General features: G+C 38.0%; 3 protein-coding genes across 4 annotated transcripts; 2 read left to right on the top strand and 1 right to left on the bottom strand.

Moving 5' to 3' along the window:
* LOC109233613 (MFS-type drug efflux transporter P55-like) lies at positions 319 to 1,322 on the top strand. The gene is made up of 5 exons (XM_019399497.1): positions 319 to 483; positions 634 to 745; positions 834 to 946; positions 1,049 to 1,180; positions 1,299 to 1,322. The coding sequence occupies exons 1-5, from the start codon at positions 319 to 321 to the stop codon at positions 1,320 to 1,322; spliced, it is 546 nt and encodes a 181-aa protein (XP_019255042.1).
* On the top strand, positions 855 to 5,477 carry LOC109211579. 2 transcript variants are annotated; one of them, XM_019375224.1, is made up of 13 exons: positions 855 to 946; positions 1,039 to 1,171; positions 1,682 to 1,903; positions 2,096 to 2,171; positions 2,265 to 2,351; positions 3,145 to 3,225; positions 3,322 to 3,354; positions 3,462 to 3,515; positions 3,605 to 3,646; positions 3,962 to 4,040; positions 4,503 to 4,573; positions 4,746 to 4,846; positions 5,028 to 5,477. In XM_019375224.1, the coding sequence occupies exons 3-12, from the start codon at positions 1,701 to 1,703 to the stop codon at positions 4,836 to 4,838; spliced, it is 819 nt and encodes a 272-aa protein (XP_019230769.1). In that variant the 5' UTR covers positions 855 to 946; positions 1,039 to 1,171; positions 1,682 to 1,700; the 3' UTR covers positions 4,839 to 4,846; positions 5,028 to 5,477. The 2 variants fall into 2 exon arrangements, with proteins under 2 accessions (XP_019230769.1, XP_019230708.1); XM_019375163.1 differs by having other exon boundaries at positions 4,746 to 5,477.
* LOC109211499 (endochitinase B) lies at positions 5,350 to 7,106 on the bottom strand. The gene is made up of 3 exons (XM_019375063.1): positions 6,547 to 7,106; positions 6,124 to 6,277; positions 5,350 to 5,883 (listed from the first exon to the last, which is right to left on the bottom strand). Exons 1-3 carry the CDS (start codon positions 6,971 to 6,973, stop codon positions 5,490 to 5,492), a joined length of 975 nt encoding a protein of 324 aa, XP_019230608.1. The 5' UTR covers positions 6,974 to 7,106; the 3' UTR covers positions 5,350 to 5,489.

The following is a 12,048-nucleotide window of genomic DNA, read 5'->3' as shown; positions in this document are numbered from 1 at the left end:
CGGCACTGACAATCTCGTCTAGCGTACAGAGGGGACCTCAGTTGGCGGACAACAACTGCACTGACATCAGTTACCTAGCCTTACGTCGCCCTTCCAAGGAATCTCAGGAAGGCGCCGCGTAACAGGCTGCATGTGCTACGATACTAGTAGCATTCCCCATTTTTTATCACCACTTATGAAAGCATGGCCTACCAATTTATAATGCAACTGGTTTCGAATTTCTTCGTTTTCAAAGGAAAGCAGAACTTGTTGTCTGCTTTCGTTTCTTTCTTTCTTCACACCTCCAATTAGTCTTCTCAATCCAACAAGAACAATCAAATGGATAAATTGGCCGACTTGAAGCACCTGTTTGTGACAGTGTTTCTAGCAAATTTTGCGCTGAATGTGATCCCTCCTGCTATAACTGATATCGCCGTTGGCGCACTCTGCCCTGCTCAAGACGAGTGCTCTCTTGCCATTTATCTTTCCGGTTTCCAGCAGGCTGTCTGTACCACTACCTCTATCTTTTCTCCTCCATTCGTTTTACACAATTATACTTCGTAAAAATCAAGTTTAGAACCTATTCGCTTATTTAGTCATTTAGACAAACACTAGGCATGCATTATCTGACTATAGTGATTCTACTGATTTCAGATCTTAGGACTGGGATCAATGCTGATGTTGCCATTGCTAGGACATTTATCAGATATATATGGAAGGAAAGCTTTGCTCACAGTCCCGGTGGCTGCCGCCATTGTTCCATCAGGTAATTAATGATTGTCTTCGGCTCACTCAAAAAGGGTGCCTTCGAGCAACAGTCAAGCTATCTCCATATTAACGAAACATTTTTGCAGTAATATTGGCAATTGGAAGGTCAACAAACTATTTCTATGCTTACTATGCAATAAAGACCTTCACTGGCATGGTCAGTGACAATGGAATTGAGTGCCTTTCCGTTGCTTATGCGGTAATTTGTTACTATTATTAACTTTTCACAATCCTAATTTAATGTAGTACAACAACTTCCCTCTTCCTTTTCCTTTTAATTTTCTAATGCAGGATTTTCTAGGCAGCTAGCATATCAGAAGAAAAACGTGTTTCTGCAATTGGAGCTGTTGCCGGCATAGGCTCAGTTGCATCTCTTTCTGGTACAATGGCTGCTCGCTTCCTCTCCACTGCTCACATCCTTTCTTCGGTTAACGTTAGACCCCCCCCCCCCCCCCCCCCCCCGTTTTTTTTTTTTTTTCCTCGCCTTTGCAATTTATAGAGTAGCTTTTTCTTTTAACTTTATTTATCCTCTTTCTTTCATTTTGTATAAGGTATTTAATAAGACACAAAATTAAAGAAAGAAAGATTTTTTAGGTGCCAATTGTATGTTTCCTATCCTCTGGCATGATGTTAAAAGATAAAATGAGAAATTAAAGTTAAAAAAAAAATAGCCGAATAATTCTTCTTGAAATAATCAAAGGTGGAGCTAGCCTATTAGGTGTGAGTTTGGTCGAATCCAGTAACTTTTGCTTAAATATCGTATTTGTATTGAGAAATTTATTAAATTTATATAAATATTTAATTGCGAACCAGTAACTAAGACAAGCTATGAGTTCCCTTGACAAATTCAGAACTCATGAATTTCAAATCCTTGCTCCGCCTCTATAAACACGTAATTTGTTTTTCTTAGTTTGTATTTTTTTTCTATAATGAAGGTGGCAGCTATTTCTTCAATGGTTGCAGCAATATACATGAAAACATTTCTAGAGGAGACAAGCAACCATTTTCGGAGTGATGATGCTCTAAATCAACCCATATTAGGGGAGAGCAGTGCAGAATGCTCTCAATCTGGAAGTAATGACTCATCAAAAATAGTACCACAAAGCTTTAAGAAAGTCCTACCACTCAAGGATATTTTTTGCTTGCTCAGGAGCAGGTAAGATATTGTATATTATCATTTGGTTGAATAATTTGACGTCAAATACATGGCTAATTAATTAGACTACCGTTATTTGACATCAAACGTATGGCAACATTTTTGTAGAGTTCGAGCAAATTAGAATATAACCCCGTGAAAGCAAATATTAATTACAAGTTCTAATCATCATCCTTTTAATTTTTGTGGCAGCGTAACTCTTTCGCTAGCAACAGTCATTGCTTTCTTGAATGGTCTTGGGGAAGGTGGAGGACAAACTCCATTTTTGGTACACATTCTATAGCTCCCTGAAGTGTCATTGCACATAAAATGATGATCTCATAACTTTTGAAGTTTTATTTTTTCACTGTTTATCTTGTAGTATTTCTTAAAGGCTCGACTTCAATACAACAAAGATAACTTTGCTGTTTTAATGCTTATTGGCTACAGTGGAGCAGCAATTGGCCAGGTCCGTTTTCAAGTATATAAGTTTTCTTTACATAGTACATAACACAACTATTATAGCTCGGAGAAGTGGTACATCGAGTGGTGGAGCCACCTTATCCCAAGGGATGTCAGCTGACACCCTTCCAGAAACTTACACTGTGGATAGTAGCTCAATAATATTTTTTATTATGACTCTTCTTGACTTCTTCATGTGTTTACTTCTTTATATTTTCACACCCCTTAATGAAAATTTTGGCTCCGCTAGTACATCCTGTCCCACATGTCTCTACTAACATTATGGGCTCTGTGAAATCTCTAACATATTTTTGGACTTAATTTCACGTATGTTCACTAAATTTTATTATTCGCTATAACAATAAAGTCATAAAACTACTTTTTGACATATTAAAGTAACAGGACTTTACTCAATATAACTCCAAAGTGATCACTAAATATTTTTGTGTAATATTAAATGAAATGAACTTTACCTACTATAAAAGTAACATAACTTTATCCAATATAATATTAAAGTCACCACAAGTAATAGGTCTTGTTGTTATAGTGGATAATTTAGTGACTTACTATTATAAATATGGGTAGAGTTTAGTTACTTTGAATTGACAAAAAATAGTGACTACACTACCGTTGTGGGAAAAGCTTAGTGGATTTACCGTTATAATGGAAAAAAAAAATTGTTATTCTTTAATGTGACAAATAAAGTTTTGTAACTTGCTATTATAGTGGATAAAGTTCAGTGCAAATTAACCCTTATTTTCCAAATATTGTGTGTTACCTCTTGTTAAATTTTGATGCAGTTATTCTTGATGCCTCGGTTGGCTCCGATTATCGGAGAGGAGGCAGTTCTCTCCTTAGCCCTCATTGCTGGATTCATAAATGTATGTGCTTCTTGGAATTTATCTAATTTCAATTACCTCTGTGTAACGCGCGCGCACTAATAATAATGTATTGAGTTAGTTTTTATTGCTCTACAGATGCTAATTGATAGCATTGCATGGGCAGTCTGGGTAAGCTCGAGCTTCTGAACAGACAAACACATTGTTTGATTTCTGTTTAGTACATTTCAAATGTCAAGACATTGATGTTTTTATTTTCCCACATTTCATGGTCTCAGGTTCCTTATGTTGCTAATTTGTTGCCTATCATTGCCTTCCTAACAAGACCGGCTGTGAGTTTGCACTGTTACTTTCAGAAAGTTAAACGCTCATGATAAGTTGTATCGATTATTAGATCTGACAAAGTGTTTATAAATTGTAGTTACAAAGCATTGTTTCAAAACAAGTTGGGCCAAATGAACAGGTGAACTTTCAATATTTCTAATAACAATGCATTTATTATGATCGTTTACCTTAGAAGGGGAGCCTTGGCGCAACGGTAAAGTTGTCTCTGTGTGACCTATAGGTCACGGGTTTAAGCCGTGGAATCAGCCATTGATGCTTGCATCAGGGTAGACTGTTACGTCATACCGCCTTAGGATGCGGCCCTTTCCCGGAACATGCGTAAACGCGGAATACTTTATGCACTGAGCTGTCGTTTTTCGTTTACCTTAATTTTCGCTTGTGTGTTGGATCAGTATTTTCTAAAGAGTGCCATCTGTCACTGTTGACATAACAGGGAATTGCTCAAGGGTGCATTGCAGGCATAAGCTCATTCGGCAATATTCTTTCTCCATTAATATATACTCCTCTAACAGGTAAGTTGAAAGTTTAAATATCAAAGTTTTGTATCTTAATTATTGTCAAATAAACCTTCTCTTTTAACAAGCTAGAACAAGTCATACAAGGAGCAGCTTATGTGACATAAAGAGAAATTAATCTGTTTATATCTGACCCCTTTAAATTTTGTGTGCTGCAATTAGCTGTATTAATAATACAGTGGCGAAGCCAGGAATTTACTCAAGGGTGTTCAAACTTGAAATAAGTAAAAAACAAAACAGACAAAGGGTGTTCAATATATGTTATGTACCTCTAAAACTTAATATTTTTCATATATACGCAATGTAATTTTCCGGCAAAGGGTGGTCAATTGACCACCCTAAACAAAGTGTGGCTTCGCCCATGTACTAATAGCACACTGACTCTGTTGGTTTGACATAGCTGACTCTGTTGGTTTGTCTGATGTCAAATTAATTAACTGTGTTTTTCTTTCCCTGTAGACTTATTTTTATCAGAGAGGGCTCCCTTCAATTATCCGGGATTCAACTTGTTCTGCGTCGGCCTTGCTTGGGTAAGCACTATACTAAAGAATATGATATACAGACTAAATTGAAAAGTTACTATCTTTGGAATAACATACATGATATATCCACCTTCTTGTTTTTCTTTTTTCTGTTCCTTTTCGTTTACCTAAAAGTAATTGCGCAACCTTAATAATGATTTTCCATTTATATCTTGTGCAGTTGATAGCATTTATCCCTAGTATGATGATACAGTTTGGTCCCCATAATTCAAGACTCAAAATCAGAGACGGTGGCTGCAGCTGGAATGCTTAAATTTTGAGGTTCGAATTTTTTTTTGACTGATTAGTATGTCTATGTAGTAGGTTAGGTAGTATATATTGTTCATATCGACAGTATTAGTACGTACTCTCGCTTTCTCTTGGTATTAGGTTTCTATGACTACCTATCGTTTCTTGCATTTTGGTCATCTTACTCTTCTTGTTATTTATGCCGCTTTTACAGGGCTTATCGGTGTTGTTCCTTCTTGTTTTTCTTTTCATTAATGTGGTGCTTGTGCTTTCTTGAGTCAAGGGTCTCTTGGAAACCTCTCTATTTTCACAAGGTACGGGTAAGGTCTGCATACAAACTACCCTCCCCAGACCCCACTATGTGGGATTATATTGGGTATGTTGTTGTTGTAGTATGTCTATGTATCTGTTATGAAGATTTTCATTCACTCAAATAAAGATCTCGGTTTTCTAAATAATGAAATAGCGCGGGTGGTTAGTTATTTATTTATCTGGTTCGGAATTACACCATATACTGTAATGCTCATTAACACATCTATTGTGGACAAAGTCTTTGTTTATTATAAACGATAATAGTCACGATCCCATCAGATCACAATCACACATTCACACTTTAACTTTATTCATAGCGCTGGCTCCTGCATTGCAAAGGAATACGAGAAAACAGATCATGAAATTACATAGTATCGACTAAAAGTCCATTTCCAAAAGACCTCTGGTTGCCGCAATCAAGATTGTCACCAGGACTAACTCCAAGAATACTGCAATACCTCCTGTAAAACCCAATGCGATCCTGGACCCTTGAGTCAGTGCCACGACCACATTCCAAGCCACCATTGATGATGTTCGTGATGACACCAAATCCAGGGACACGATTGGCTGCTCGGTCAGCAGATGATGGTTGCCATCTTCCGATGATGACATCGTGGCAAGAAGGTTTTGGTGATTGAGGAGTCATCCAAAACCAGAGAGCCGACTTAAATGAGATGACTGCATCTGTGGCCACTAAATCAGGATTGTTTAGGAGGTCCACTCCTATGGCTCTTCCACAAGGTCCGTAGTTATAGTTGCTGTATTTATGTAAAAAGTACACGTAATTAGCCAGTGCAGAGCTAGATTATTAGGTATGAGTTCGACCCTTTATTTTTATTAGAAAATTTATTAAATATATATATATATATATAAATATTTAATTGTGAAGTTAATAACTAAGATGAGCTATGATTTCGATGGCAAGTTCTGAATCATTTTAGCTATTTTAGTGTAGGGCAATGACTATGCTAAAATTATGGTAAGAGGGAGTTGCTTACTGTGAAATTTGGATGGGGCCTCGTCCGAAATATTTCCGACCAGGAGCACAAGGCCACTGACCACTTGGTGTACAGTAGTCACCGGGGCTACCTTGTTCTCTAAGCCAGCAATAACCCCATGCATATGGACCATCTGGTGCTGTTGCCCATCCTCCTGTCAAGGGTTACATGGTCAATTATTGAACGTGTCAGTTTATAAAAAACATCGAAATTTAAGATTGCATTGTGATATCTCAAAATTGGATACTCCAATATGAGTAGATAGAGATCCTGAATTCAAGTCTCAGCGCCAGTCATTATAAAAGAATCTCTATGTGTTTGTATGAAACTAGAATAGACCAGTATAATTAAACAAAAGTATGCTCTCTAATAGATTAAACTTTTGAATTAGACAGTCATACATTTCAACATAACTAGACATACCGGTAGTTTCATGGGAGGTTTGAGCAAAGAAAGCAGCGATTTCTCTTTTACGGGCAGTAGTATCGCCACTGGTACCAAAGCCAGGAAAAGACCTAGCAGCATTGATAAAGGCATTGTAACTGTAGAATCCCTTTCCTTGGCATGCATTATCGTTGCGATGCTTAAGCATCTGATCAAACATGGAACTTGAGATGATACTGCCGAGGTCACCACCACCGGGTGGGGTGGGGCCACCACGGCATTGGCTCTGGCAATTGCCAGGGGCACAATAGTCATTGGTGTCACCACACCAACCAAATTTACTGCAGCAGAGACCCGACGGACAAAGTGCACCTCCCGCCTGGGAACCACATTGTTCTGCCGAGGCAGAAAGCAGTAGGAGAGAAAATAGTAGAGAAGAAAGAGCTGTGAATTCTCTAAGCCTCATTTTTGATGTAGTAGTAAAGTGGTGAAGTGCAAGGTATTTATTGGTAAGGAAGGTGATGTAGACGTGGCTTGATGTCTATTTTACTAGTTGAGAGGACTGGCTTTCTGACCAAATCAAATGTCGAATAATCGAGGCTCGGATAGCATTTGGACATAGATTTGATTGAAATTTTAAAAAAAAAATTGTGTTTGGACATACAGCTTTTGGGAACTTGAAATTTTTTGAAAACATAACCCTATTCCGTAAACAAACAATATTTTCAAGAAAAAAAATTTAAAAAATAGAGCCAAAATCTATGGGCAAACAGGAGCTCGAGTCCGATCTTTCTTATCGAGAAAATTAATTCAGTAGATTACGCTGACAGGTTACATATATTATGTGGCGGCTCTTAGCTATTTATATATTTTAAGATTTTTTTCTTAGTGGCGGCTCTTAGCTTCATCCCAGACTTTTCTCGACAAGTATTTTACAATACTTAAGACCGGAGACGTAATTAGGACATAGATTTGGTTAAAATTTGAAAACAAAATTTTTTTAAAGTTATGTTGAAAAATAGGTTTGAAATTTAAATTTATGTTTAGATATATATTTTACTTGGAAAAAAGTTAAATTTTACGAGTAAAAGAAAAAATTTCACCCAAAAACTAATTAAATTACATGAACAAAAAATATTTTTAAATTTTTTTTTTGGGGAAAAAAGTAACCAAAATCTAGATCTTTAATTTGGAGCTTAATTCCTAGACTTTTGGTTTTGGGAAAAGCAAAGTCGAGTTATGCCACGTGTCTTGGGTTAGTTAAGTGCGTCTTCTAAAAGTATCAATTACTCCCTCCGGTCCACAATAAGTGACCAATTTGCTTTTTTTGTTTTGGTCCAAAATAAGTGTCTATTTATATAATCAAGAAAAAATTCAAGTTGTTTTTCCAAAATTACCCTATGCACGTATCCCTAAAAAGTCATTTACTCCTTACATTTGAGAAGAGAAGTAAATGCTACTATAACTATGGTGCAACATTTAATGAAAGGTAGTTTAATCAGCTAACTATTTTCGTCTAGAATTTAGTATTTCCTTACTAGGTGCGCCCAAAGCAAATTGGTCACTTATTGTGGACCGGAGGAAGTACATGTTTAGACTTTTTATAGGATTTGCTAAAGTCTTATGGATATAATATAATATAATATAATATTTCCACTGATAATGTTTCCTATGTCCTAAAAAGATACTCCCTCCGGTCTACAATAAGTGATCAATTTGCTTTTTTATTTTGGTCCAAAATAAGTATCCATATTGTTTTTACAAAATTACCCTTATGTACATATCCCTAAAAAAAATTCTTACTCCTCACATTAAATATTTAATTAAGGGTAGTTTAGTCATACTAGGTATTTTTGTATAGAATTTAGTATTTTCTTAATGGGCATGCTCAAAGCAAATTGGTCACTTATTATAGACCGGAGGGAGTAGCTGAATTTAATTTGAGTGTGATGATTAAATTTGACTATGATTTTTTATTTTTTTTCAAATAAAATTTACTTATTTGATTAAAACCACACAAATTAGTATAGGAGTAATTTTCATAATTAAAATAAATTAAAAATATGTAGAAATGTATCTAATAAATTAATCCAATAATAGAAAGACACTCTTTCAATCGCACATTGTGACAAACAAAGAAAAGGATCATTACGCGAAGCTGCTATTTCTGACCATTTTTTATTATTGGGTAGTGCTTGGACTTTACACAGATGCTTAAAATAATAAATAAATATCCATTAAGTATTATAAAGGGATGGATAGTATTTCTCCCCCATAAATCAGAGGTCTTAGGTTCCTGACCTAAGGGTGAAAAAAACTCTTGTAGTGACTAGGGGTGTACAAAGAAAACCAACAAACTGCATCAAATTGATAATCCGAGAAAAAACTTAACTATGGTTTGGTTTAGTATGGGAAAAGAACCCGACCATAATTGATTTGATTTGGTTTTAATTAAAGAAAGTCAGACCAAAACCACATCAACCCGACATTACATGTCTAGAAGTTTTAAATATATTTAATACATAAAATAATTATTGTATTATAGTTTATAAATATTTTTTTAAAAGATTTCATAATTTATCTTTAACATATTATTTCAAGTTTGGACTTATAATTTTTGAATGCTCCAATAAGTTTTATAGTCCATAAATGTTAGTAACTCAAATAAATCTCATACCAAAATCAAATCAATATTAATACTGACAAAAGACATTCAATGCAATTGTATTAGGAATAACAATAGTGTTAGATATCTATTTTCTTAGTTTTTTCATGGTTTAGGTAAAATGCATAATTTATTTTTTTAGTGTTTAGTCATGTAAATAACAATACTTATTAGTCGTACTTATTTTAGCAACTTAGTAATTTTAGATTATGTTTATTTTCATTATGTCTTATTAATAATATTTATTCGCTAAGGCTTGTGAGTTGGTGATTGCGAACTCTAGTTTTTCGAAGAGGGAGGAACATTTGGTTACTTTTCAAAATGCGGTGGTGAAGACTCAGATTCACTATCTCCTCCTCAGGAGGTGTGACAGAGGGTTGTGCAAGGATTGCAAGGTTATCCCGGATGAGATTCTCGCGATGTAGCATAGGCTCTTGGTGATGGACGTCGATATTTTGTTAAAGAGGAAGAAAAGGTCTGTCCGAGGACGACCGAGGATCAGGTGGGAGCCTTGACTAAGGATAAAGCACAGGAGTTCGAGGGGCGATTACCGGCTATGGGAGCCAACAGGAGCATTGGGGACGCGAGCATTATGTTTATTTTCATTATGTCTTATTAATAATATTTATTCGCTAAGACTGTATAAGGGAGGCTGCGAGAGAAGTGTTAGGGGTCTCGACGGGCTACTCTGTCGGGCACAAAGGAGGCTGGTGGTGGAATGAAGTGGTTCAAAGTAAAATGGAAGCGAAGAAGGCAACGTACCTGAAGTTAGTAGGGAGAACGGGTGAGAAGGAGAGGAGAGCGTGCAAGGAGAGGTATAAGGTATCTAGGAAGAAGGCTAAGCTGGCGGTCACGGAGGCTAAGACTGTAGCTTTCGGTCGTATGTACAAGGATCTAGGGTACAAGGGCGGGGAGAAGAAGTTATTCTGGCTGGCAAGGCGAGGGATTTGGACCAAATGAGGTGCATCAAAGATGAGGACGGTAGAGTATTGATGGGAGAGGCCTAGATTAAGAGGAGATGGCATGCTTACTTTCATAAACTTCTGAATGAAGAAGGGGATCGGGATATTGTGCTAGGTGAATTGGAGCATTCCGAGAGTCACCGTGACTTTGGGTACTGTAGGCGCATCAAGGTTGAGGAGGTCGTGGGAGTTATGCGTAAGATGAATAGGGGCAGAGCGGCCGGGCCAGACAAGATTCGGTTGAATTTTGGAGGTGTGTGGGAAGAGCAGGCTTCGAGTGACTGACTGGGATGTTTAATGTTACTTTAGGATGAAGAGGATGCAAGATGAGTGGAGGTGGAGTACGGTGCTTCCGTTGTATAAGAACAAAGGTGATATCCAGAGTTGTAACAACTATAGGGGTATCAAATTACTGAGTCATACCATGAAAGTTTGGGAGAGGGTGGTTGAAGTGAGGGTGAGGATGACGGTGTCTATATTCGATAATCAGTTCGGGTTCATGCAACTCGTTCCACTGCGGAAGCTATCCACCTAATTAGGAGGTTGGTGGAACAGTACAGGGAGAGGAAGAAAGATGTGCACATGGAATTTATTGACCTGGAGAAAGCGTATGACAAGGTTCCTAGAGAGGTTCTCTGGAGATGCTTGGAGGCAAAAGGTGTGCCAATTGCCTACATTAGGGCGATTAAGGACATGTATCATGGAACTAAGACTTTGTTTAGGAGAGTAGGAGGCGACTCATAGCATTTTCCGGTGGTTATGGGGTTACACCAAGGTTCTGCGTTTAGCCCGTTCTTATTTGCCCTGGTGATGGACGCACTAACACACCATATCCAAGGGGAGGTGCCATGGTGTATGTTATTAGCTGACGACATCGTTCCTATTGATGAGACACGAGCCGGTGTCAATGAAAGGCTAGATGGACTAAGACGGAATACCTGGAGTGAAAGTTCAGCGCTGAGCCGAGGGAAGCGGGCGTAAATGTGAGGCTTAAATCATAGGTCATCCCAAGTAGAAGAGTTTCAAGTACCTTGGGTTGGTTATCCAGGGGATGGGGATATCGACGAGGATGTCACACACTGTATTGGGGGGGTGAATGAAGTGGAGGTTAGCTTCTGGAGTCCTGTGCGACAAGAGAGTTCCACCGATACTCAAAGGTAAATTTTATAGAACGGTGGTTAGACCGGCCTTGATGTATGGGGCTGAGTGTTGGCCTGTTAAGAACTTACCGATCTAAAAGATAAAAGTAGCAGAAATGAAGATATTGAGGTGGATGTGCGGGCACACTAGGATGGATAAGATTAGGAATGATGTTATTCGAGAGAAGGTGGGCGTGGCTCCCATTGATGACAAGATGCGGGAAGCGAGGCTCAGATGGTTCGGGCACGTACAGAGGAGAAGCCCAGATGCTCCGGTAAGGAGGAGTGAGCGGCTGGTTTTGGAAGGCACGAGAAGAGGTAGAGGGAGACCTAAGAAGCATTGGGGAGAGGTGATCAGACAGGACATGTGTCACGACCCGAATTTCCCACCCTCGGGGGTCGTGATGGCGCCTACTCGTAGTAGCTAGGCAAGCCATTTTGATTACTTTTCCATTAATAAACAATTCTTTTTAACAATTTATGACAACAATATAAAACAACAAAACTAATTAGCAGCGGAAGTCTTAATTATAGAAACTGAATAAAACACGGAGTAGTCAATATAAGCCTCTACCCAAGACTGGTGTCACAATACTCACGAACTGCTAAGAATTTCTAAATACAAGGGTCTGAAAGAACACATAAGCTATTTGTCTCGAATACAAAGAGGCAACAGTCTAAAAGGGAGAATAGGAGAGAGACGTCGGGCCTGCGGACGCCTGCAAGGCTACCTCGGGTCTCACGATACTGAAAGCCTGCTCCCGTGCTAATGTTG

The sequence above is a fragment of the Nicotiana attenuata genome, chromosome 1, assembly GCF_001879085.1.
Source record: "Nicotiana attenuata strain UT chromosome 1, NIATTr2, whole genome shotgun sequence".
In the NCBI taxonomy this organism is placed as follows: Eukaryota; Viridiplantae; Streptophyta; class Magnoliopsida; order Solanales; family Solanaceae; genus Nicotiana; species Nicotiana attenuata.
Note: the sequence above shows the minus strand (reverse complement) of the source record. Positions and strands in the feature narration are given on the sequence as shown.